Below are 25,228 nucleotides of genomic sequence, written 5' to 3' on the forward strand. Positions count from 1 at the left end.
GAAGTGCACCAGGGCTCCTCAGTGGGGCCAGCAGCTCCACTCCGGAACATGCAAGTACCCAAAGAACTGGAACCCTGACTCAAGAGAACTTGTCCACAACCTGCTCCGGGCGACTCGTCACACAGTCGCAGTGGGGCAAACGGCCCAGGGAGAGCAGACGGGGGTCAGGGTGGTGACTGGGGTCGGTCTGCTTCTCTTTCCTCTCGTTTCTGCTGGCACACCAGGGTCCTGCCACCCACTGTGGACTCAGGGCGGGTAGGGACCGCAGGACCAGCAGGGCCCAGTTCCCAGCTGGGGACGGAGGCTGGCAGGCACACAGCGGCTGGAGCCGCCCTGTGAGCTGGGAGGACACCGCCCCCAGAGCCCTGGAGGGACGGCTGCTCCTCATCCTTGGGATTCCAACGTGCAGCCACCCCCGGGGCCCAGGGCACAGGAAGAGCCACACTAGTCTGAGCAGGACCCACAGAGCACGACCGGCTCCCTCACCCACTAAACGCCTGACCTTCCCAAACTCACCACCCCTCGCCCAGCCTGTTTCCTCATCTGGAAAGTGGAGAGGACCACATCCCCTCCCCTTAGGCACGCCGGGAGGGGTCAAAGGACCTTGTATTTGTCAAGTGCAGAACAGGACCAGGAACTGTGTTGTCATGACTATTCTTTGGAGCCATGAGTCCCCAGGGCCCCTGCAGCCCCCAAATCTGCTCCCAGGAAAGGTGGTGGGAGGGGGTGAGGTGTGGCAGGATCTGAGCCTGCCTCAGTCCCACCCGTGCCGTGGCCCCGGTGCTGCGGCCCACTCTCCCTGCAGGTCGGGTACTGTCTGTGTCCCTTCCAGTCTGGATGCTGAAGCCCTAACCCCAGGGCAGGTGCTAGGAGGTGGGGCCCTCGGGAGGTGGTTAGGGACAGCCTGGGTGATGAAGATGGGGCCCCACGATGGCATTAGTGTCCTTATAGGGAGAACAGACCAGAGCTCACTCGCTCGGCTATGTGAGCACAGGCCAGAGGGGGCCGTCTACCTACCAGGAAGTGGCTCTCATCAGGAACCAATCTGCCGACCCTTGACCCGGACATCCCAGCTCCAGGACTGTGAGAGATAAGTTTCTGGGGGTTAAGCCCCATCTGTGGTATTTGCTATGGCCACTCGAGTGAAGACCAGAAGACCATTGCCTCAGTTTCCCTACCTGTAAACTGGGAACTAGATTGCATGTTCTGGCCCCTGAGGTCAACGTGTGGGTGTTTTGTAAACTCAACATCCACGCACATGGGATTGTGTGTTGGCTCACAAGGCCGAGTCACACTGAGGTCAGCCAGCACCTGGGCCTGCCCGCTGACCTCGCCTGGGGTCCTTGTCCTCACTGCTGTGGCCTGAGACCTCTGGCCTCCTTCTGAGGGGTCACTCTGGGTCTGTCATCATGGATGCAGGCCTCCCCGGGGGGGCCCACAGCTTCTCTAAGCATAGTCTGAGGTAAAAAGAGACTTTGACTGAAAATCCAGAATTTTACACGACGTCTCCAGGTGTTTAAACAGTGACTCACCTAAAATGGAAAGACTGTGCGTAGGATCATTCTGTGACATTCCTGCCAAAGACGGAGAACTGGAATGTAACTGTGGGGACACTTCAGGCCAATGACATGGACCAGCGGCCACAGGACAGCTGGCCCACGATCTTCACGAGTGCCAAGGCCATGGGGGTCAAGGAGACCCAGGAGCCACGCCAGGCTGAGGTCATAAAACCACAGGACAGCCGGGTGCACGGTGAACCTGGGTCGGGCCCTTCCAACAGCAGGTGGCGTTAGGACAAATGGAGACACCTGAGTGGGTCTGATGTGTTGTTATTTCCTGATGCGACCTTGGGAGAAAGTCCTGGTTTCCAAGAAAAACATGGAAAAGTGCCAGGGGGTGGGGGGGTGTCAACGTACTCCCCAATGGTTTAGGTAAAAACGTTCAGGTTCCCTACCTGCCACTTCTCTGTAAACGTGCGATTACCTCCAAATTTGCAGACACACACGTATACAAAGGATGGGACCAAGCACAGTGCGTCCGCTCAGCCCCCAGTTTGCAGCCTCTAGGGGCTGCGACCGTCCCTGCCAGGTTGTCGCTTGTGACCTGACATGCAGACTGGCCCCCTCTGGACCTCCTGCAGACCCCTCAAGGACAAACCCGCTGGGGAGGTTTATAAAAGACCGTTTGGCTTTAACACATGGCAGAACCACCCCCGACCCTGAGAGCCTGCGTGCCTTCTGCCAACCTGGGCCACAGCCAGGGGCTGTGTGCCCAGCGGACCTGGGAACCCGCTCTGGGCCGTTTCCCCAGCTGCGCCAGGGCACAAGGCGGACTCCAGCAGGCCAGGGGAGGACGAAGCGGTACCACACTAGGGGTGCCCTGGATGAGCAGGCCCCTCCCGGCTCCAGGGACCAGACGGAGGACAGACGGATGCGGGATGTGGCCCGGCTTGGCTCAGTGAGCACAGGGCCTGGCCCGGAGCCTGCCTCTCTGGCTGTGGCTGCTCATCCTGGATGGACCCTGAGCCTGGCCACGTCCTGGGCCTGCCTCTGCTACTGGGGCGTCAGGTAGGGGTGGGAGCATGGAGCATAGGAGCCTGTACTCCCCTCTGAGAAGTGGGAGCCTTTCTGCCCCTCCCTGGAGCCAGTGGGAAATTTGATGACAACTTCTCAACATGACAGGCAGGCGGCAAATCCCAATGCCTTACAGCCCTACAAGCCTCCCGGGCGGCCCTGCCCCCTAGGCACCTCCCTGCTACTCTCTGGCCGGAGGGCCTTCTGCAGGAGCAGGCCCATCATACCCCAGGGCGTCTGCCCCTGCTGTCCCCTCCCCGGGCTGCCCTGCCTCTGACCACTGCACAACCAACCCCTCCTCCCTCGGTTTCCCCTCATCCTCCTGCTCAGGGCCTTTCCGGATCCCCCTGGAAAGCAGTGGTTCGCAAACGTTCCCTGTTCCCTGCATCACATTTACGAGTGGGGGTCAACAAAGATGGTCAGCTCCACCCCAGCACTCTGACTCTGACTGGCAGGCCCAGTGTAGGGCCAAGAAGCTGTTTCCACCAGCTCCACAGACGCCCGAAGCTGCCGGCCAGTCCCCCGCCTGGGGAACCCCTGCTCTAAAGTGGCCCCGCAGGCACTGTTCGCCCTACTTACAGCTGTCGCTCCTCCCTGCACTGTTCTCCTTCCTCACTGAACCCCACTCTGCTCCAGGTGTTAGAAGGCCCTCCCCAGCCCCAGGGAGGGCATGCTGACTCAACTGGGCCAGACGTTCTCGACCCAGGTGGCCCCAGCTTGGGGGCATCTCTGGCTGCTCAGTGCGGGGCAAGGAATGTCCCACCCCGGTGCATGCACCAGGAGACACACTGATAAGTCACTCCTGCCAGCAAGAGCAGGCCAGGCTGGCACCAAGGCCTCCAGGAAAGGTCGTCCCCCAACTGAAGGGGTTCCGGTCCCCACTCCCTGCCTCTCTGGTGGGAGGGCGCAGCTGCCCTCCTGGACTCACAGCAGGGAGCAGAGGAGCAGAGGGATGGAGCGGCCGCTCCCTGGACTGGCAGGCCCGGCTGCCTCCCTGCACAGCCTGCTGGGTGGCACTCGGGGCTGCAGACGGTGTCCTGGGAGCCTCGCCCAAGAACAGGAGCTCATCTCCTTCTGCACGTCCCGCACAGGACCCGCGCGCGGGCAGACGCGTCAGTGAGAACTTGCCAGAGCCTCAGTTCTGAGACCTGACCCGGCCTGACCCTGCCTGCAGGCGGGAGGCTCCACTGACACCTGTGAAACGTGTGTGATGCCTGGGGACACAGAGGAGTCGAAGAGCGCTGGACAGGATGGCGTCGACAAACGCAGGGCAGGAAGTGACACCGGCAGGCCTTCCCGGCTGCCCCCACCGCTGGAGTGCAGGCGGGTCTGGGGTCAGCCCCAGAGGACGCCCACCCACAGCCCCGCCTGGGACGCATCAGCGAGCGGAGCCTGAGCCAACAGGAAGTGGGGAGAGGTCATGTTTGTCTGAACGCGTCACAAGTGGGGACAGGCCGGGGCCCAGCTCAGGGGGCTCGTCTGTGTGTTGGGGGCTGCCCTGCACAAGGCAACCAGCACCCACGGGACTGGGGACAGCGGCATGGTCGCGTGGTGGGGTCGGTGGCCCCAGCCAGGAGAGTGGCCATTAGCCCGAGGCAGGGGCAGGGGGCTCGGGTGAAGGCCCCTCGGCAGAGCTGTGCGGGGTCCAGTCACTCGCTTGCCGACAGGACGGCTCCTCAGCCCACCCTGGCCGGGAGGGAGCCACCCAGCTCACAGCCAGTGGGCAGGGCAGGGCGGGCAGAGGAGGAGAAGGGCAGCAGGTCGCCGCCTCCTGTCTGTCCACGGCCACGGCGCAGGCAGGATCGAGGAGCAGCGCCCTCTGCTGGTCTTGTCCCCATCCCGGACGCCAGGACGGGCAGGCTTTGCTCAGGGGCTGGCAACGGTAAGTCCCCACGTGGCATCAGTCTCTCCAGGACCTCTTGTCTTGGGCACTGAAGGGCAGGGACACTAGTCCCTGGTTTTGTGGCCCTGGGCAGCCCGACCCGTCTGCCCCCTCACAGGGTCTGTCCCCTCGTGGGCTGTGCCAGCTGTCAGAGTGCCAGGGCCTGGGCCAGGGTCCACAGGATGCCGGGCGGCAGCAGCAGCGCGGTGGCCAGCAGCAGCCCCGAGGCCCCCGGGGCCGGGGAGGCCAGGGAAGTGCAGGAGCAGACTTCGTAGCCGTCCTCTGAGCGGCTCCGGTCGTGCTGTCCCGGACGCGCATGGGCCCCCGCCTCCCCGTCTACACCTTCACCCGAGCCTGCGGAGTTGGCCTGCGGCTCCCTACAGACCAGCCAGTCCCGGGCGGTGGGCTGCGGGTACCCGGGCGCCACCTCCAGCTCGCTGTCCAGCACCTTCCAGTACTCCTGGCCGCGGAAGAAGTACGCGGCACCTGGCGGGGGAGAAGGGGAGAAGTGGGCTGAGCTCTGGCGGGTGGCTGCGCCTCAGCTGGGGGACTGCAGCCTGGGAATCAGGCTAGACAGCAGGGGGCGAGGGGCCTGGGGGAGGCGGAGAAGACTTTTGAGTCTTTGTCTCAGCCCCGGGCTGATCTGCGGGCACCCAGGGCTCTCAGGCTGGGGAAGCTCCGGGGAGCTGCCTGGAAGCAGGGGCACGGCTGAGAGCACCTCTCAGTTTCTTTCCTCACTGGGTATTTACCAAGGGCCTACTATGTGCCAGGCCATTCTAGGTGTGGGAGACGCTGCTTTGAAAACAAAACAGAAGACACGCCAGGCCCAGGAGAGGCCCTGTGGGGAGGGGGTGCAGTCTCGTGCTCTGGAGCGCGAGCGCAGAGGCCCCCGGGGGGTGCGTGAGCAGCAGGAGGCGGAGGCTGTGAGGCTGGAGGCGGAGGCTGTGAGGCTGGAGGAGGGACACGGGGGCGAGGCAGGATGGGGGAGAGGGAACAGCGCCTGAGCAGGTGGGCCGCGGGGACCCCTGGACGCTCTGGGGCGGCAGCAGTGTGGGCACATCGGCTCACGGCCTCCTCCCATGGCCCTCTGGTGATCCCACTCTACAGGCGGGGAGACCGAGGCCACCCCATCTGGCTCACCATCTGACCAGCGCATGGCATCGTCGAGCGTGCTGGGGATGCCCCTCCACGGGGGGCTCCGGGCGGGGTGGCCGGGGTCCACGCGCCGCGTGTGCTCATCGTAGCGCCAGTATAGCTGGTCCTTAAAGAAATAAGTCTTGTCATTGTGGGCCCAGGAGAAGGCGGCATCGACGCCGCCCGGCGGGAGGCCGAAGTCAGAGATGGGCCGCGGGTACCCTTCCTCTACGGTATTGTCCTTGAACACCCAGTATCTGTCTCCTGGGGGCGAGAGAAAGAGCCGTGGGCCGGGGCTCAGCCCACCCCGAGCAGCGGGGGCTCCAGCCCTCGCTTCTCCCCAGCCAGCCACCCGATGGATCGCCCCACAGCAGGACACCCAGGAGGCCTCGCAAGGATTCACTGAATGCCCATCTGCCTGCCCAGGGTCCTGCCACTCGGAGACCCAGGTTCCCAGACAGCAACCACTCTATAGACAGGGAAAGGAAACCCCGGGTGAGTCACGCCCACGAGACGCCACTCTGCTCTGCGCTCCTCATCCACTTCTGTGACCAGCTGGGCCACGGGCATCTTCACGGGCAAAGATGAGAAAGGCCTCATCCCAGGCCTAGCCAGTGTGTGTGGGCACCCCCGGCAGACTTCCCACAGAGCCACACGCTTAGAGATCACCAGAATTTCAAATCCATGTATGCCAAACTTTCAAAAAATAGTTTAAGATGCTCTTTGGGTGTATCCTCCACTTCGCGCTCTGGAAACGCGGCTACACTGCACTGCCACATCAGGAGGGTGAGGAAGAGAGAATTAGGTTGGGGCAGGTGTCGTCACGTGCTCTCCTCTGCTCAGCAATAATCAACCCTGTTATTCAGAAAACAAATGAAGCAGAACGTTTAAAAATCCTCTGGACAAAGGACTGGAATAGACATTTCTCCAAGGAGGATATTCAAACAGCCAATAAGTGCCTGGAAAGCTGCTCGGCATCCTGAATCACCAGGGAAACACACGGCAAAACCACAGTGAGCCGCCACCTCACCCCCATGCAGACGGCGCTGATCCGAAAGACAGAGAACAGCCACATGTTGGTGGAGATGTGAGGAAACTGGACGCTGCCGGTGGGAATGTAGAATGGTGCAGCCACTGTGGAAAACACTTTGGCAGTTCCTCAAAAAATTAAATAAAATGGGGCTGGTCTGGTGGCATAGTGGTTAAGTTCGTGCACTCCGCTTTGGTGGTCAGGGGTTCACAGGTTTGGATCCTGGGCACGGACACAGCACCACTCCTCAAGCCATGCTGTGGCTGCATCCTACGCAAAGTAGAGGAAGACTGGCACAGACGCTAGCTCAGGGCCAATCTTCCCAACAGAAAAAAAAATAAACAAAGAATTACCATAGGATCTAGCTTCTGGGGATACACCCAACAGATCTGGAAGCAGGGTCTCAAAGAGATACGTGCACATCCACGTTCACAGCAGCATTAATCCCAGTAGCTAAAGTGGGGAAGCAACCCAAGTGTCCATCAACAGATGATAGACAAGTCAGTCTCTCCGTACAATGGAATATTATTCAGCCTTAAAAAGGAAGGAAATCCTCACACAGACTGCAACATGGACGGACCTTGAGGGCAGGACGCTGAGTGAAATAAGCCAGACACAAAGGACAAACAGCGTGTGATCCCACTTATATGGGGACTTGGAGGAGTCAAATCCATAGGGACAGGAAGTAGAAGGGTGGGTGCCAGGGGCTGGGGAGAGGCACAGGGAGTCAAGTGTGTAATGGGGTCAGAGTTTCAGTTTGGAAAGATCAAAAAGTCCTGGAGATGGACGGTGGTGATGGTTGAACAACATGAATGCACTTAATGCCACCAAATTGTCCACTTAAAAATGGTTAAAATGGTAAATTTCATGTTACGTGATTTTTACCACAATTAAGAACAAAAATAAACCTAAAAATCCTTTGCTGGAGACAGGAAACAGCTGGGATGCCTGTGAGCAGGGGAGGGGATGAAGGCAATGACAGCTCACCTGCAGACAGCCCCGTGCGAACACGAGGACAGGGGCTGCAGGCTCTCCCTGGGGCCGGGGCCGGGTGGGGCGACCTGGGCGCGGGCAGCCCGACCTGCTGGGCTGACGCTGCCTTGCAAAAGCGCAGGCCCCGGCGGCCACACTGACACTTCAAACACGGGACTATGGAGCCTAAAGGGGGAATCTCTCGATTTTCAAATGTTGGGAAATAATCCAAATCTAAGAGACACTGTGAAGCCACTGTGACTGTGGCTGGCCCTTGGCGGCGACTCGGGAGACAGTGACTCCACTGTCAGCGTGGAGGGTCGGGCCCTGAGCCCCACACGGGGAGGCCGGGCTGGAGAGCTGGTCACTGCAGTAGGGCGGCCTCACCCTGGGGAATCAGACCCCGTCACCCCAAAACACAGCTGCCCTCACATACAGCAGTGCACTGTGACTGAGGATGGCTCGCGGCCCCCAGGGGCCCCCGGAACATGCAGGGCTGCCTCTGGTTGTGGGCTGGGGGGGGGCCTCCCTTCTCCCCAGACAGTAGGCTCCCCGGGAGCAGCCTCGGCTGGGCCCAGCCCCAGGAGCAGTGACGCCCCTCCTTTAGTGAAACTGCCATCCTGGACTGAGATGTGGGAGCTGGAGGTGGTGGCCCAGTGCACCAAGAATAAATCCAGCTCCTCCCCAGGCCCCTTGGGTGCCAACCTGCACTTTTGTCCCACCACCTCACATCTCACTTGGCTCCAGCCTCACTGTCCTCTCCGACGTTCTTCGCACTCAGCTGGACTGTTCCTCCCTCAGGGCCTTTGCACTGGCAGGTCCCTCATGTCTGTCTGAAATGGACTTCCTTATTCCTATGGGTTCTAAATGTCTGCCTCCCACGAGGGCCGGATTTTCGTTTGTTTTGCCCACCATGTGCCTGCAGTGGGCACACAGTGAGGGGCACAGAGTTGGTGGTCAATAAATTCGAGTCGCGTGCACAAATTAATGAACTGCTCTCTGCTCTGTGCTTAGAGTGAACCACAGGATGGGCCTCCATTGCAGATGCAAGTTTTGGGGGTCCCAGGGAGTGTAGGCTGTGGGCCCACGCTGGCAGAGCGCCTGGGTGGGAACTGCCCACCTTTGAAGAAGACAATCTTGTGGTCACTGGTGCGCTCGTAGACGGCATCCACGCTGTCCAGGTGCAGCGGCAGGCCCCGCCAGAAGCGGTGCACCTGCGCCGGCTGTAGCGACACCAGGTGCCGATCCCGGGTCAGTCGCCAGAAGTACTTGCCTGGGAGGAAAGAGGGGGTGGGGCTGCAAGTGGCGGGTCTGGGGCCCAGGGCAGGGCCCGTGCTTCCTCCCATTGGCCACTGGACCCTGCCGGGGTTACCTTTGAAGAAGAAGGCCTCGCCGCGGATCTGGGCCACCGCGTCGAAGTGAGTGCTGCACCTGTGAGGTACGTCCTTCCTGGGCCTGGGGGCAGAGAGAGCCAGGTGGGCTGGGAGCAGCCCTCTTCCCTGGCCACCGTGGGGAGCTGGGCTTTGCACAACCCCAGGGGACGAGCATCCTTGAAGGAGGCCCCATCATTGCCTGCAGGCTGTGGGACACACAACAGATGCGTCGAGAGAGAAAGGCAAATTAAAATGAGTCCCTTTTCTGTGGTTGACAAAGATGAGCCCTGTGAGCGAGTGGGGTGCTGGGAGCACTTGGACAAGCACCTCTTGCACATCACTGGCAGGAGTGTGAGTGGCCGTAACATCGAGAAGTCAACTGGGCACTGTCCACTGAGACGCTGAAGGCACCTGCCAGGGGACCCCGATTCTGGGTCTGGAGCTCTGCCCCACAGACAGTACCCACAACAGCATTCGTGACGAATAAAGGTCAGGAACAAATTAAACGTCCCCCGACACAGGACTTAACCACAGCGCAGGGCGCACGGACGCAGCTCTTAGAGAAGCAGGCGTCCTCCCCAGACAGAGACCTCCGCGGCCAAGCACAGGAGGGCGCGGCAGAGCGGCAACGGCGTGCCCGCGGTGTGGACACACGCACCGCACACTCGGTGTTCTCACTGATGCACAGGGCCTCTCTGGAAGGACACACACAGATGTCTGCCCCTTGAGAACTGCGCCCTGCTGGCATCTGTTACTTACTCAACAAACAACTGACATGCAGAACAACAAAGCAAGCTGGAGCGGTTCCTCATGCCCTCACCGAGAGTTCCCCGTGGACGGCTAGGTGAGAAAAGCATAAAGCCATCCCATTTCCGGATAACCAGAACCAAACCACACCATGCCACAGAAGCCTAAGTATACAGGTGTTTGCTGTTTCTGTGTTTAGAGTCTGTGGGAGCCCGAAGGTGGCAGGAGGTGTGCCAGGCTGTCGGGGCAGAGGTGGGGGAGGGCAGGGCTGGCCTCTGCAGATTCTGTGGCACCAGGTCCACTGAGGGTCCACTGAGAGTGGGCGGGCTCTGACCGCTTCAACCAAAGGGCTCGGGGTAAGAGATTTTGAGGCTGGGTCCTAAACGGCTGCCAGCTTTCACCCGGCTCAGGACATGCTCCCTTGGGACACGCCCTCTCACGATCCAGTCTCGTGCACGGGATGGGCGCCCGGCTGACTGTTCCAGCTGAGCCCAGCCCAGGCACCAGACCTGAGTCAGGATGATTCCAGCCCCCAGTGAATGTCCCCAAGCCTGGAGCAGAGGCCAGTCCGTGGCCATGCCCCGTCTGAATCCCCAGCCTACAGAACCCCTGAGCCTAAGGATGTGGTGGTGGACTGATGCCACTAGGCAGGGGGCTTGTTACGCGCGCAGCAGGAGACGACTGGGGCAAAGGAGAGAGGACATCACACACTGGAAATCCCAGCCCTCTGCCTGGTCCCGGCTGCGGCGAGCAGGTGGCCCCTCCACTGCCGAAGGAGTTTAAGAACAGAAACCGTCACTCAGGCTCAGCCAGCCCAGAGCTGTGCTCTTCTCAGAAGAACCTGAGCCGGACTTGGAGCCACTGCTGGGCGCAGTGCTGGGTGCGGAGAGACAAGCCGCAGGGTAGAGACCAGGGGCCCACAGCTTACGGGGTGCTGGACCGATTGTCGGGGGGCTCCGGCAGGGCGGGAGGCTCCTCAGGCTCGGGGGTATCGGGCTGTGCTGTGGGGGACACGGACTCCCGAACGCCTGTGAAGACAGAGAAGCTGCACTGAACCGCGGCACGTCCGCCTCCCTCCAAATCCCACCCAGCTTCCTGGAGGCCCCAGGATGGACTGAGGCCACCGGGTGGACAGACTCTGTGCACACACGGGATCCGGCACCGGCCACAGTGGCGAGCAGGATGGACTCCCACCCCGGAGCCGGAGCGTCGCAGCACGTGAGTGAAAGACGCAGGCACCTCAATGAGTTAAATGAGTGTTTACACACCCCCCACAATTCCACTCCTGGGTACAGACACCACAGGACAGAAAACAGGTGTTCCAACAAAAGCTTGTACGTGCGTGTGCACAACAGCAATATTCACAACAGCCAAGAGGTGGAAACAACCCAAATGTCCATCCCTGGATGAATGGATACACAAAATCGCTCAGCCCTGAGCAGAGTGAACTGGTGCATGCCGTGACGCAGGCGAGCCCTGGAAACACGGTGCTCAGGGAGAGAAGCCAGACACAGGAGGCCACCTAGTGTGCGACACCATTTATGTGAAATGTCCAGAATGGGTGAAGCCACAGGGACTGAAAGGAGACTAGTGGTTGCCTGGCTAGAGGGGAGAATGGGGAGTGAGGCAATGGGCACGGAGCCTCCTTTGGTTGGGGGTGATGAGAATGTTCTGGAACTAGAGAAAGATGGCTGCACAATAGTGTGAATGTACTGCATGTCGTTGAATTGCACCCCTTAAAATGGTTAAAATGGTAAATTTTACTACCACAAAAACAAGTCTGCAGATGTCAGAGCTCTGCGGAGAGGCCAGCAGGGCCCCAGCTCCCAGGATGCCCAGCGGCAGAACTCACTTGTCCATCCCACACACTCCGTGGAGCAGCTGGTGCGAGCCTGGTACGGCCTACACACGCCACGGTGAGCGGGACGGAGCCAGCCTCCTCCCGTGGGGGTCTGTGCTTGAGGGCCCTGGCATTTCTGCCCCCGCCTTGGGGTGCCCCACCCTGGCTCTGGGGGTAGGACTCACCATACAGCTGCCAGACGCGCACCCTGTCCTCGTAGGGGAGCCCGTAGCGCAGCGGGTCGCCCACCGGGCCCTGGTAGTAGGGCTGCATGATGGAGCGCGTGGCCGCCACATGGCTCAGCCCGATGGCGTGGCCAAACTCGTGGACAGCCACCGTGAACAGGTCCATGCCGTGGGCATCTGGGGACACGAGGAGCCGTGAGCCAAGGGAGGGACCGCCAGCCCCGCTGGGCCGGCCGCCCCCAGGGTAGGTGTGATGGGCACACGTCCTGGCTGTGCAGGTGGCGCTGGGACTGGACAGAGGCTTCTGAGAGCCACTCAGGCTGGGCTGGTGCTCACCGAGGCCCCAAGGGACCTGCAGTGGCTTCTCGGTGCCTGGGCTGTCCTGGTCCTCCCCTAGCTGCCTGTGCCATTCACGGTGGGGTGCCAGCCTTCGCTGTACAGGCCACAGAGTAAGTATTTTAGGCCTTGCTGGCTACCTGGACCCCAAGATAGAGGGGCCGCTGCAGGACCCCTGTACCCCACGGCTGAATGGATTCCCTGGCCCTGGAGGATGGGCCTGGGCTCCCAGCACAGAGAAGCCCACGGGTCCCACGAGGTCACTGCTGGTTTCTCAGGCCCACTGGGCTGGGCCACCCAGGCTGGTATGTAGACTCATGTCCCCACCCACCTTGAACCTGGGGGCCTGAGACTTCCCTGGCCAGGAGAACTTAGCAGAAGCTCCAGGGCCCGCAGAGGCCTTGCCAGCTTCTGCTGTCTCTCAGAAGCTGAGACAGGAGGAGGATAGCTGGGCTCAGTCAGTCGGAGGAGACACATGCCATGTCACCCATCGTCCCAGACACGCGAGCCCAGCCGAGATCAGCGTGGCGGGGTGGCCCTGCCCTGGACGGTTTCGCGGGATTGGCCTAAACTACAAGCGCCCAGCTGTGCTCATAGTGAGATAACATGCGGCTTCAGGCTACTGTGGTTGGCGTTCCTAAGCGAGTCGTGGGGGTTTCTTTGTCTCCAGGGGGCAGGCGTGGCTCCCGCTTACACCATGGGGTCTGTCGGTGCCCCTGGGTTGTGCAGGGTCCCCACAGCTCAGCCCCAGCCCCCACGCACCTGCGGAGCGAAAGGTCCACGCCTCGTCGTCGTCGAAGTGGGTGTCCCCCGCAGTGTGATGGTCGCCCGGGAAGAAGGCGTGGGCCACGGTGCCGCCGGGGCCGTCGAAGGGATAGCGGTCATTGTGGTCAGCCTTGGAGAAGTCGATCTGGATGTCGGCAGCGCTGCCGGCCACCTCATGGAAGTTCAGAGGCGTGATGTCGCTCCAGACTTTGAGGGCGTAGTGCATGAGCGCGCGCACCGTGTCGCGGCCCAGGGGCGAGTCCCGGGGGAACGTGCGGACTCTAGGGCGGGTGGGGCCAGAGCTGGGGTCGGGTCACCCAGGACAGGCAAAGTGCCCCCACCCTGGGCTAAGGGGGCTCCCGGCAACATCCTTCCCAGGGCTGAGCATCAGGGACCTTATTTGGAAACAGGCTTTTGAGGATGAACTGAAGGGAAGCACTGAGACGAGATCATCCTGCATCAGGTGGACCCTAACCCCGGGGAGCGTCCCTGCGAGAGACAGAGGACATGCAGACCCCAGTGGAGAGGCCGTGTGAGGACAGCTGCAGGTACTGGAGCGCTGTGGCCAAGGGCTGCGGGCAGCACCGCAGGCGGGAGGAGCCTGGGACCAATTCTCTCTCAGAGCCTCAAAGGACCCAGCCCTGTGACACCTGGATCTGGGGTCTGGCCTCCAGAACCAAAAGGATACATTCCTCATGCCTTAAGCTCTCGGTTTACGGGTGCTCCCTTCCGAGGCCCCAGGCAAGGCCAGGCCAGGGGCAGCCCCACCTACCCACCTCCACGACAGGTTCCTCTTGCTCCACCTGGTCGGGGCTGGAGCCTGGCGCCTCCTTCGAGACAGGATCACAGCCGGGAGGTCCGGGAGGGAACAGCGAGGGGTTTTCATCAGCGCCAGGGTGGCCTCATCTGCAGGGGTGGGTGGGGTCAGGGGCCAGGCCCAGCTCACATCCACCCCCAACCAGGGATTCCCAGCAGCTCCTGGAGGGCCGGCACCAAGCTCCCATCCCATGCCCCCAGCTCCCTGCCTGAGCTCTGCTGGAGACAAGGTCCAGGCCCCACTGCCAGGGGTATGTCCACAGACTGTCCCAGGACAGAGGTCGTTCACAGCATTCACTAACTTACAGCAGGGCCCTGACCAGTTGGAGTGGTCTCTCATGTGGCCCTGACACTGACCAGTGTTGCCCACGCTCCCTGCATTTCACATGACATACACCTGACCAGCTCGGTGTGACACACACGTGTCTACCCTTTCAGAGGCCTGGGGACAGACGAGTTTCGATCAGCCAGCCATGCAGAGGGTCTTTACAAAATCAGAATTCGTTGCCAATATGTAAAAAGTGGGGTGCTCAGAGAAACGCCCTAGATTTTTGGTTTCTCGAGCTGGGAGTTCTGGCAACACAGGGCTGGCACCCGGCAGGACAAGAATCTACTGGGGTGTGGTGGCTGGATCCCGCCCCCACAGCTGGCCCGCCCAGCCCCGTGGGCAATGAGTTGGAGACGCGCTGTAGGGTGTGGAGACGGGGTCTGGGCGTGGCTGGCACACACCTGCCACTCCATCCAGACCCGGGGGTGGTGAGGGCGCCAATGGAGGATTCCCGGGCAGGAGTCCTCTGTCTTGCCCCAGGGACAGTAGGCCTGTCCCCTGGCCCCCACGGGCAGACTGGAGCGGGTACAGAGCCTCAAAGGGGAGGAGGGGACGTTAGGAGAAACCAGGCCTCAGGAGGTGGGGCTGAGGGAGGACTGTCCGCACCGTCCCTGGAGGACTGACCCAGGATGCCGGTGGCCTCCAGGCCTCCGAACCGCTGCATGGCGGCGATGGCCTTGGACAGCTCCTCCTGCGTCTGCAGCTGCCCCGTTGTGGGGTCTGCCGGGGGCAGATAGCCGAACCTGCTCAGCCACTCCTGTGGGCAAAAAGCAGAGTGAGGGGTGGAGGTGGGGGGCTCAGCCCCACAGAAGAGGAGCCCACCCTGGCTCGAGTCCCCCTGAGCCCACGAGGCACCGCCTGCCCCTTCCTTAAGGTACTTCAGAGGCAGCTGTGGGAGAAGGGTCTTAGTAAGTCACGAGCCACACGTTCACAGTGGTTAAGCGCCTGGACTCTGGAGCCAGGCTGCCCGGGTTCAAATCCCACTTGATTACCTCCTTGCTGTGCAATGGGGGCAAGTCACTCAACCGTTCTGGGCTGTTTCCCTGCCTGTGGATGTGGGATGGACGTGAGGACATAACAAGCTAAGACGTGGAAAACGCTCACACCAGCACCTGACACAGGTGGCACTGTCAGCGGACAGCTCTGCCGAAAAGCACCCCTGTGGGGTCCCCAGAGCGAAACAGGAAGCAGAAATGCAGGACGACCCTTTACCGCAGACACGAATAGAGCCCCTGCCCAAGCCCCAGTTGCCTCTGCCACCCTTGGGGGGCCCTGGGGGACAGGGAGGTGCTGATGCCACCCATGGGGGGCCCTGGGGAACGGGGGGCACTGACACCACCGTGGTGCTTCAATTTCTTCAGCTGCCAAATGGCGCTTCTATCAACTTCCCAGGCTGTGACAATTCCATTCAAAGTGCTCTGCTGGTGCCAGGGGAGGACCCACAGGGGCGGAAAGCAGGATTGCAGCGACTCCCTGAGCCCTGCTTGCTTCCAGACCTGGCTTCAAGAAAGGCACCAACTTGAAGGCCCTTTCTTTCTTTTTGGTGGACATTAAAAAAATTCTCTTGAGGGACCGGCCCTGTGGCCGAGTGGTTAAGTTCACTCGCTCCACTTCGGTGGCCCAGGGTTTCACGGATTTGAATCCTGGGCGTGGACATGGCACCGCTCATCAAACCATGCTGAGGTGGCGTCTCACATGCCACAACTAGAAGGACCCACAATTAAAAATACACAACTATGTTCCCGGGGGGCTTTGGGAGAAAAAGGAAAAATAAAATCTTAAAAAACAAAAAACTCTTGATTCATTTATGTTGGCTGCAGGGCCCCAGAAGGCCTACAGGCTCCCTGCCCAAGGGATCTGCCCCACAGGGGCCCACGGGGTGCTGGGTGGGGGAGGGGTCCACCCTCCTGGAACTCCCAGAGGCCTCAGCTGACGGGTGGCGGGGAGGGGGCTGCCTTGTAGATTTGCATATTATTTGCATACATCTGCAGAGAACCAGCCAGATGGCTCCGTTCCCAGGAAACGCTGACTCCTTCCCGGGGTTCTCTGTCCCTCTACCCCGTCCCCAAATCCTGACTGGCCCGGACCCTCCTCCAGCCCTGGCAGGAAGAGTGTGTGCAGAACTGGAGTACCCGGGAGACCCCCTGGGGTCTGGGGGCTCCTCTAAGGCTGTCGGGCAGGACTGGCAGCTGGAAGTGACTTGCTCCTCAGTGAGCAGCAACCAAGGGACCCTCCTGGTTAGACGGGCAGCTTCTCCCTGGGGGCCTTGGGAGTGACCCTATGCTCAGATGAGGTGGGTGCTGGCCTGGACAGGCCCACCTCCCCACTCTGGGTCTGCCTCCACGATGTAGGATCTTGGCGGCTCTGAGCATCCTTCTTTTGGGAGGAGCCCCCTTCATATCACTTCAGACCCATTAAAACGCGCTCACGTCAGTCATCAACAGAGTTTACTGAGTGTGTCCCACGGCGCGCCACTATTCTAGACAGTGGCGATGCCCAAGAGAACCTGCTGTGTTCAATATGTGTCATTCTGCCTACATCTGTTTTTTTGAAAAGTCCTACAAATATTTGATAGTTTTGATTCTGCAGTTTTCTTTCTAAATGTCAGAAAACACGTGCAGACATCTTTGTAGCCCTTTGTTAAGTTTACAGACCTGAGCTGCAGAGCCCCAGTGCCTCACGACTTCCGCAGCTCTGCTACCCAGCACCTCGAGGCTGCCTCCTCCAGGAAGCCCTCTGGAGTTTCTTCAGATCTTATATGATGCTGGATGAGGATGTCAGCAGGTGCTTACCAGGAAAACCCCTTTATGGGGAAGGGGCCACCCAGGCAGGCACTTTCCCCCACTCAGGCCAGCTGGGTCTGCAACACCCTGGGAGAAGCACCCACCTCACAGGCCATTCTGCCTGCAGGCTGGGATAACAGCTGAGTGTCTGCACGGAGCAGCTGTGCTCCTGTCCTGAGCAGGGCTCCACGGGGTTCACGGACGAGGAGCTGCTCTCTCTGGTCCCTGGGCAGCCTGGCCGCCTGGCCAGCAGGCCACACCCATTTCCAGGTTTTAGAGACTTCGACAGCACTTCAGGTGGTTTTGAAATGTTTGCCAACATTGAAAAGAAGGAGGCTTTCCCTGCAGGTCTGAGCGGCCAGCTCTGCGTCCACCTGCAGAGCTGGCTGCAGCTACCCTCGGGCCCGGCCCTGCTCCCCACGGTCAGCAGCCACTGCCACCTGCCCACCTCCTGGGAGCACTGCGGTTTGCAGCTTTTGCTGGCGGTAAGACCATAAGAACGGGACCAAATCTGAGGCGCTGGCCGGAGGCCCCCACCTCCTGCTGACCCACCGGCTTAAGCTTGGGGTCTACGCTCTCAAGCTCAGACATCCCACTGGCCCCTGGGGCAGAAACCCCTCCCCCCATGACATTAGCATCATAAAGCCAGTCCCCTCTCCTCCTGGTCGGCTCCTAGGTCAATTACTGGACCACCAGAATGCAAGGGTGGGAACAACTTCCCAGCTCACCAAGGGAAATCCTAAGGAGATGTGTGACAACAGAACAAGCCCGTGGCAAGTTTAGGGGAAAGCTGGCAGTCATGGGCCCTCAGGTGGACACACGGATGGATGGATGTGGCCTGCAGAGCCCATGGGGCCCCCAGGCCAGCCCTGAGTCTTTAGTGGAGGCCGATGTGTTTGAACGAGAAGCCCCCATCCCTCCTGGGAAGGCACCTTCCTCCGAGCCTGGAGGGAGGGGCGCCTAAGACAGCAGCTCTTTCTCCTCAAGCCAGCCCATCCCAGGCTCAGGAGGATGCAGGCAAATTCCCCAATAGCTTGGGTTCGATTTTTTCCCTAGTAGTTAAATGAGTACATTTTGAAACACAGAGGAGGCTAACGGGGTGGAGGAAGGGGAGAGTTGACCAGAGACATGAGAAACCAAGCTGAGAACCGTCCCCACAGATAGGGAGGCTGGGGTCCTGGCAGGCAAACGCTGCCTAAGCCCCGCCTAGGCCGCCTGTCCCCACCGCGGTGGTGCCCCGCAGCCGGCCCCGGGGTGGGGGGCCCAGAACTCCCCCTAGGGGACCCCAGCACCCTCCATACCTACAAAGCCGGTGGCAGCCCGCAGGCCGGTGCTGGCCTGGGCCCCCTTCCTGCTCGCCCACCGGGTCCTCCCTCCGCTGTTGCCAGGGCAACCGCGTCTCCAGGGCAACGAGGCTGCGCAGGCAGAGGGTGAACCTTCCAGAAGGCAGGGGGGAGGGGGCGGGGCTGCTGGGAGGAGAAGGGGGAGGGGAGCCCCAAATCCACAGGAGTCACCCACCGCAGATAATCCCAAATACCCAAGGAGACGCTCTCTTCCTCCTCCCTAGGACCCCAAGAGCTGCGGCCTTACCACAGATGGGGAAACTGAGGCCCAGCGAGGAGGGTGCGCGCCCCATCCTGTAGACGTGGTCCCTGCCCGCCTGCCCCACCCTGGTTCATCACTGGTGACGGAGTGTGCCCCCGTTTACAGTGAAAGAGGTCTGACGCATACGCGGCCAACTCCCTTGTGACTTTTGGCAGCTGCGCCCGGTGCCCCCTGGAGCCGCCCTGATCAAGGACAGTCTCCACTGGGGCCCCCAGGGGCTCGGAGCCACTCCGCAGGTGGCGGAGGGACAGCGCCCTGCGCTTCACAATGGTGGTAAACAGAAGCGCCCAATGAGCGCAGCAACTCCTTTAGTCCTCGCCACAGCCCCGCGCGTGGTCACAGTTGTCCCCACAGAGACGTGGGGAAAAGGGGGCACAGAAGAGTTAGCCCGACACCAGGACTGAATGACGCCAGCCGGACCGGGCCACACGCTGTCCCCTAGCGCCCAGTGGGCATGTGTGCTGCGCCGTGAGGGGCCACCCTGGTGCCCGGGACTGGCCCTGGCCTGGGGCTCTGCAGCCCGCCTAACACTCCGTCTCTAGCAGGACTCCACCAGCCTTGTGGGCGTGGAGAGCAGGTGTCGGTAGCACTAGCCCCAACCACAGATGAGGAAACTGAGGCTCAGAGGCCACAGCAGAAGGTGGGTAGTGCAGCTATAGGGCCCCCACCCCCGACCCAAATCACAGCAGCGAGGGTGGCAGACCTGGGGCCACCCTGTGCCCCACCTGTCCACGCCTCCACCCCTCGGTCCCTCCCGCACGCAGCATGCCAAGGACGACCTGCGGTCCAGCTCAAGTCCCTGTCTGATCCACGCGGCCTCTAGAGACCCGAAGGAAGGAGCTGGGGGCGTCTCAGGGTGGGTCCCCCTGCGCACGTCTTCCCCCGGGGGCTGCTGGCCATTGGGGTGCTCTCCACACCCCTGCGTCTTCCCCAGAGAGACGCCCCAGCTTGCCCCTGTGACAGCTCATCCTGGTCCATCAGACACCCTGATGGAACGCTTGCTGCGCCAGGCGCTGGGGGACAGAGAAAACCTGGGGAGACTGCCCTGTGTCCATCCGGAGCAGACATTCTCAGGGGGAGGACTAACGAGAAACAGGCAAACACGGAAATAAGTGACATCCGATGGCGGGCGATGACGTCACAGATAATAGTTACGAGAAGTGATCCCAACCGCTAATAATTACTGACCACTTTCCATTCACGGACCTGCTCTGTGTTTCCAGCCCCCTCTGGGGAAAGCGGTATGAGCACACAGTGTGTGGTCTGCGGTGTTCAATTGACACTTGGCATACAGTAGGCGCTCAAATAACTCTTGAATCAATCTTATGAGGTGGGCACTATTACCCCATTTTACAGATGAGGAAACTGAGGCACAGAGCGATTAGGGCACTTACCCACAATAACACAGCCAGTATGGCAGAGCTGGGATGGGAACCCGGGCTTTCTGGCTTCAGGGTCTATTCCCTTAACCGCTGGGTTATGAGGGAAGTGAGAGACTGAGTGGAGGGGCTCCTTAACTGGGTGCCCAAGAAAGACGTCCCTAGGGGGTGACATTGGGCCAAGACCTGAAAGATGAGAAGCAGCCGGCCATGTGATGATCCATGGGAACAGCAAGTGCAAAGGCCCTGGGGCAGGAACCAGCCTGGGAAGTCCCACAGGCAGGTACCGTGTCTGAGAGCACCCTGAGAGCTGAACCCCCCATCCTCTCCAGCCTTCTCCCCATTCCTGCCTCCCCCCTGGAATGAGAAGGCAGCTCACTTCCTGGCAGATGTTGCAAACAACTCAGAGGCAGCGCCCAGTTAACGTCCCAACTGACCTGTTCTCATTTCACAAATGGGGAGACTGAGGCCCAGGATGTAGGGCACAGGCTGGTGAGCAGCAGCCTGGGATCCACATGTAGGGGCTGGTTCCAGAACTCCCTCTGTGCCAAGGGCCCATGTGAAAGGGCAATGACATGTCCGGCTGGCTGGCCGGCCCACCAAGTCACAGGCCACGCTCTGGGGCGCAGACCCCAGGCAGCCAGCGCAGTCCTGCCCGCACCACACTGGCTCCCACAAGAGGCCACAGGGACTTCTCCGTCACTCAGACGCTGGCCGCGGGCCCCAAAGGCAACGAGTGCTCCAAGGCGTGAACTCATTTCTGGACGGCGTGCCTCTGTCTCTTGGAGGGGGGCCGGGAGGGGTTGGGTGGGTCTTAGGACCTTCACCTGGAAGGGACCCCAGAACAGTGGGACACACAGATGCTCTCCTCGCCTCTCGCCATGCGCAGGGAGAAACCAAGGCATGGGGCCACCATTCCTGGCTCTCGGTCTTGTCTGAGGGCGCGAGGCTGGGTTTCTCGGACGGCAGCTGCGAGGGAGACACCCGGCCCTCAGGCAGGTCTGACGGACCCTGAGCGCATGGAGGGCACACAGCTCACTTGGGTGCTGGCACTGAGGAGCGGGGATCCAGAGGCCACTGTCTGAGGCTGGGGTGAGGAGGGTGACGGTCACCCCTGCCACCTCCCCCAGGCCCCAGGAGGGGACACAGCCTTCACGTGTGTGTGCTCCAAGGTCCTGGCTCCCACCCACCATCATCTGGCCCCTGGGGCCTCCTGGGCCACTGAGGGCCCTGTTTCTTCCCAGCCACCCTCACACACAATCTCAGCCACAAACCACCGTCCCCGTCCGGGTGTCAGCGATCGAACGATGCGCCAACAGCCGTGTGGTGCGAGGTGATGAGACTGCACAGGCTTTGCTGCTGGGCATAGACACCCGAGTGAAACTTTAGAGGACGGGTGGGCATGCCTGCCACGGGCGACACCCTACGGCTCAAGTCTGTCACCCGGGCTTCCCTCTTCTGGGCCCCGGTCCCTCACACCCTCAGCCTCAGCCTCGGGCACTAAGGTGCTCTGCACGCTCCTGGCTGCAGTAAAATGTTAGGAACCAGCCGCAAGTCCGCCCGGAGCCCGCTACAGGGTGTGATGTCCATGCCACGAAATGTGATGGGAGCAGGGTCAGACAGAAAGGACCAGGCAGGTCTACAGACTCCGGGATGGAACGGTCTCCAGCACAGATTGTGAAGTGAAGGGAAACCACAAGGCGCACAGAGGTGGGCAGCAGGCTGTCATCTCTAAAAACAAGGGACCGAGCTCTTATGTCCCTTTATAAGCCCAGACAACCTGCAGGAGGATCCGCAGAAAATGGAGGGGTACGGGGCAGACTGACGTCTCCCCGTAGACCCTTCTGTACCGCCTGAATGTTCTGCCACAGGCATTACCTACTCAGAAAGAGAATAACGAAAAACTCCGGCCCAGAAGGGCTTGCGGCTCAGCCGACAAGCCCAGAAGGGCACAGCCGCTCTCTTTTGTCCCGCTCCCCCGCTGCCTGAGAGCCCACCATTGGCTAGGCGCCACAGGCCTCAATCGGCGCTTTGTTCTCCAGCTAACACTGGGTGTAGGCTGGGCTGGGGGAGCCCCTCCCGGAGATCAGCCAGTGCTGGAGACCCGCTGGGCATGGCTCTGTCTGGCAGAAGCTAGGTCACACTTACAAAGGGGCCCTTCTCCTCGCTGGCAGCTCCAGACCTGAATATCCAGAGTCAGTGGGCCCCGGGGGTGGTCTGGAGAGGGGGACAGACAGGAGTCTCCCCTCCTCCCCATAAATCTCTGCCTGTCTGTGGCTTCCTGCACCTCGGGTCAGATGTTCTGAGTGTCATTCCTCCGAATGCCACCAGAGACCGCCCTCTGCCTACAAACCCAGATTAGAGGCAGGTGGGCTCTCCCCACACCAGGCGGGAGGGGTCCTGGCCTTCCCTGGGTCAGAGCCTCTCCGGGCAGGGGCAGCCTCCTCTGCTCTCTACCCACTGCGCCAGACACCAGGGCCCTGCTGTCTCTGAGGCTCCAGGCTGGGGAGCCACATCCTATGCCCAGTGCATCCCATGGGGTGTGGGGCCCCGTGACCCTCCTGGGTACCAGGGAACCCACAGGAGCAGGGAGAAGACGTAGCCCACAGGTTCAAAGCCAGGAGGAGTGTGCCCAACCCACTGTCTCCAGGCGGGCATCGAGAAACTCCACAACTGCACCAGATGTGATAAGCGAACTTGCCTGGACCTCTAGGGGCTCCATCCCCTCAGTGAGCCAGCCGACCCTCATTAGCCCTCCAGGCAGGTCCCCTGGGAGCTGGAAGGTAGGGGCCCAGGCTCCACTGTCACTCAGCCCAGCCCTCGGAGAGTGCACCCCAAGAGCAGATCAGGGAAACCGCCAGCTACAAAGAAGCCCGGAGAAGGCGGATAAAGGCATCCCAATTTCAGGGCAGCCTGGCTGGGAGAAAGACTGCCGGGGGTCCCTCAAACGTCTGGACACTGACAGAAAGGGCTCTGGCCGCGCCCTCCAAGGGCTGTGGCAGGCGGGCAGGGGTGGCCAGAGCCTGTTTCTCATCCAAAGACCCGTGGCCAAGTCCTGCCAACCATGCGGCTGCGGATTCCACCCAAGTGCCGGCACCCGAATGCTCCCGGTGACAGAAATCCACCCGGAGCTCCCAAATGCCAGTAGTGCTGGGACAGAAGCCGCACCAGCACCCCTTCAGGAGACCACTGGTGGACGTGGGCCAGGGGCTGGGAGGCCAGGCCCTTGGCCCGGATCCTGCATCTGAGCAGAGTGAGGGCAGCTGCAGGGGAGAGAGCCTCTGAAGGAATGGGCTTAACCCACCAGCACCCTGCTCTCTCGCCTGGCCTCCTCCGCCTGGGGGTGGCGAAACCCATAAAGTCTGATCTAAATCTTCCAGGTCCAGAGGAAGAAGCTGCGAGCCTGGCGGGCTTAACAGGGAAGAGACCACTGCGGCCGCCCCCCAGTACGGTTCCCAAGCCAGTGAGACAGCCGGTGATAGGGAAGGGGGGCTACGCAAGGCGGTGGGGCTGCATCTGAGCCTGGGAGTGGGAGGGGAGCCCATCAGGCTCAGGTCAGAGCCAAAGGGGAGGCAGACCAGGACTGGCCGCGCAGGCGGTGGAAAGGTTAGGATCCATGCCCAGCGGGGGCTGGGCGCCGGCTCCCCTGCTCTCCAACCCCGTCCACGGAGCAAACTCGAGAACCACCAGCCTTCCAGGGCGACCACGCTCCGCAGCCCCGGCTTCTCCTTGGCTGTCGGGGCGCGCCCGTCCCTCCCTCCACTCCCACTGGGAAAGCACGCGGGGCGCACTGCTCCGGGCGGCTGCGACAGCCCTCCCACTCGCCTGAGGGTCCCCCTGTGGGCCGCTCCAAGCCAGGGACGGGGGCTCCGGTTAGGCGAACCCCCACCTCCGGGGATTCCTGCGGCTGCGGGGCACTCCGAACGCACGGAGCCAAAAACAAACCTGGTGCCTCTTTCCCAGACCTGGAAACGTCGGCCCAGACCTGGGTGCGCGAGGATCAGCTCTCAGCCTGCGCCCCAGCCTCAACTTTCCTGCCCAGGAAATGGGTCCAGGGCGCCCCGGCTTCCCGCAGGCGCCAGGCGCCCTGATGGGGTCCTCCCGGCCCGCGGATCCCCGTATCCCGGCCGCGCACTCACCACTCCCAGGCTAAGGTCCTCGGCGCGGGGCGCGGGCGCAGCACAGCCCCCGCGGGCCGCCAGCGCGAGCAGCAGCAGCGGCAGCGGCGGGAGCCGGGGCCGGGAGGCCGGCGGGCCGGGCCCCATTGCGCTCTCAGGCCGGTCGGCGCGGCCGTGGAGGTCCCCGCGCCCCGCGCTCCTGAGCCGCCGCACCCCACTCCCCCGCGCCCCGAGCCCCGCGCCCCGCGCCCCGCGCCCCTGCACCCCGCTCCGCCGCGCGCAGCTCCGGGCCAGACTGAGCCGGGCGCCCGCCTCCCGCGGCGGGGCGGGGCCATGCTAATATATGCTAATGAACGCGGCCGGGCTCTCCCCGCCCGCCGCCTTAAAGGGCCCGCGCCCCGCGCCCCTCCCAGCCCGACTGAGCCCGGCGCCCACCTCCCAGTGGCGGGGCGGGGCATGCTAATGTATGCTAATAAACACCGGCCGCACTCGCCCCGTCCGCCGTCTTAAAGGGCCCGCGCCCCGCCGCACCTGTGGGTGGATGCTCCAAACCTGTCGGCGGTCGCCCCACGCGTCCACCGGGGGACCCGGGCTGCGGCGGCCCGAAGGAAGGCTCTTGTGGTGTCCCCAGATGGTCCCGGGCCGGTGGCGGCCGCGGCCGGGCTGCTTCCTGGGGAGCGGACCCTGGCTCCCCGCCCTTGCGCACGCGGACCCCCGCCGAAGCTCGGATTCGCGGTCACCGCTGGGGACCCCGAGCGTCAGCCGCAGCGCTCTCGGAGGACGCTTGGTGGAGCCCTTGCACCGCGGTAGACTGGGGTAGGGGCTGGGGGTGCGTGTGCGGTGGGGGCTGGGGTGGGGGGGGAGAGCGTGGGGGGCGGGGGGCGGGGGGCGGGGGGTGGGGTGAGAGCGGGGAGCTGGGGGTGCGGGGTGGTGGGGTGAGAGCGTGATGGGGGCGGTGCGGTGGGGTGAGAGCGTGGGGGGGCGGGACGGGGGGGTGGGGTGAAATGGTGGGAGGGGCGAGGAGGGGGGTGGGGTGAGAGCTTGGGAAGGGCGGGGTGGGGGGTGGGGGGTCGGGGGGACTGGGGTGGGGATGGCAGAGGCGGCGCCAGCGGCTGGAGGGGGCTGACTGTGAGAGAGCCTGGGGCGCCGTCGGGAGCACGAGTCTCCGGTGGGTGTAGGCGCAGTTGGGGTCAGCGAGGGCTGAGGGTCTGTGGTCACCGCGGGTTTGGGCCGCTGACGTTTGTTGGGAGGGGAGTGTGTGGGGCGCATGCTCAGCGCGTCCCATGTGTAACCCCGGTCACTTCTCCCACCGTTGGATGAGATGGAAACTGTTATTCCCATTTGTCACAGGAGGAAAGCGAG

At 62.1% G+C, this 25,228-nt stretch overlaps 1 protein-coding gene across 1 annotated transcript; it reads right to left on the reverse strand.

Annotated features, from left to right (window-relative positions):
- Positions 1-3,975: 3,975 nt before the first annotated feature.
- MMP17 (matrix metallopeptidase 17) lies at positions 3,976-24,135 on the reverse strand. The gene is made up of 10 exons (XM_014861094.3): positions 23,888-24,135; positions 14,606-14,738; positions 13,614-13,743; positions 12,835-13,118; positions 11,737-11,913; positions 10,640-10,739; positions 8,964-9,046; positions 8,712-8,864; positions 5,596-5,853; positions 3,976-4,941 (listed from the first exon to the last, which is right to left on the reverse strand). The coding sequence occupies exons 1-10, from the start codon at positions 24,011-24,013 to the stop codon at positions 4,604-4,606; spliced, it is 1,782 nt and encodes a 593-aa protein (XP_014716580.1). The 5' UTR covers positions 24,014-24,135; the 3' UTR covers positions 3,976-4,603.
- Between the last annotated feature and the right edge of the window lie 1,093 nt (positions 24,136-25,228).

Source organism: Equus asinus, chromosome 8 (assembly GCF_041296235.1).
Source record: "Equus asinus isolate D_3611 breed Donkey chromosome 8, EquAss-T2T_v2, whole genome shotgun sequence".
Taxonomy (NCBI): domain Eukaryota; kingdom Metazoa; phylum Chordata; class Mammalia; order Perissodactyla; family Equidae; genus Equus; species Equus asinus.

Excerpts from the sequence above, each read along its gene's own strand:
- MMP17 (XM_014861094.3), bottom strand. The coding sequence starts at position 24,013 with ATGGGGCCCGGCCCGCCGGCCTCCCGGCCCCGGCTCCCGCCGCTGCCG. Across the intron at positions 10,740-11,736 it reads GCGCGTCTGGCAGCTGTATG|GCGTTCGGGAGTCCGTGTCC; the intron begins GTGAGTCCTACC and ends CTGTCTTCACAG. Across the intron at positions 8,865-8,963 it reads CGAGGCCTTCTTCTTCAAAG|GCAAGTACTTCTGGCGACTG; the intron begins GTAACCCCGGCA and ends CTTTCCTCCCAG.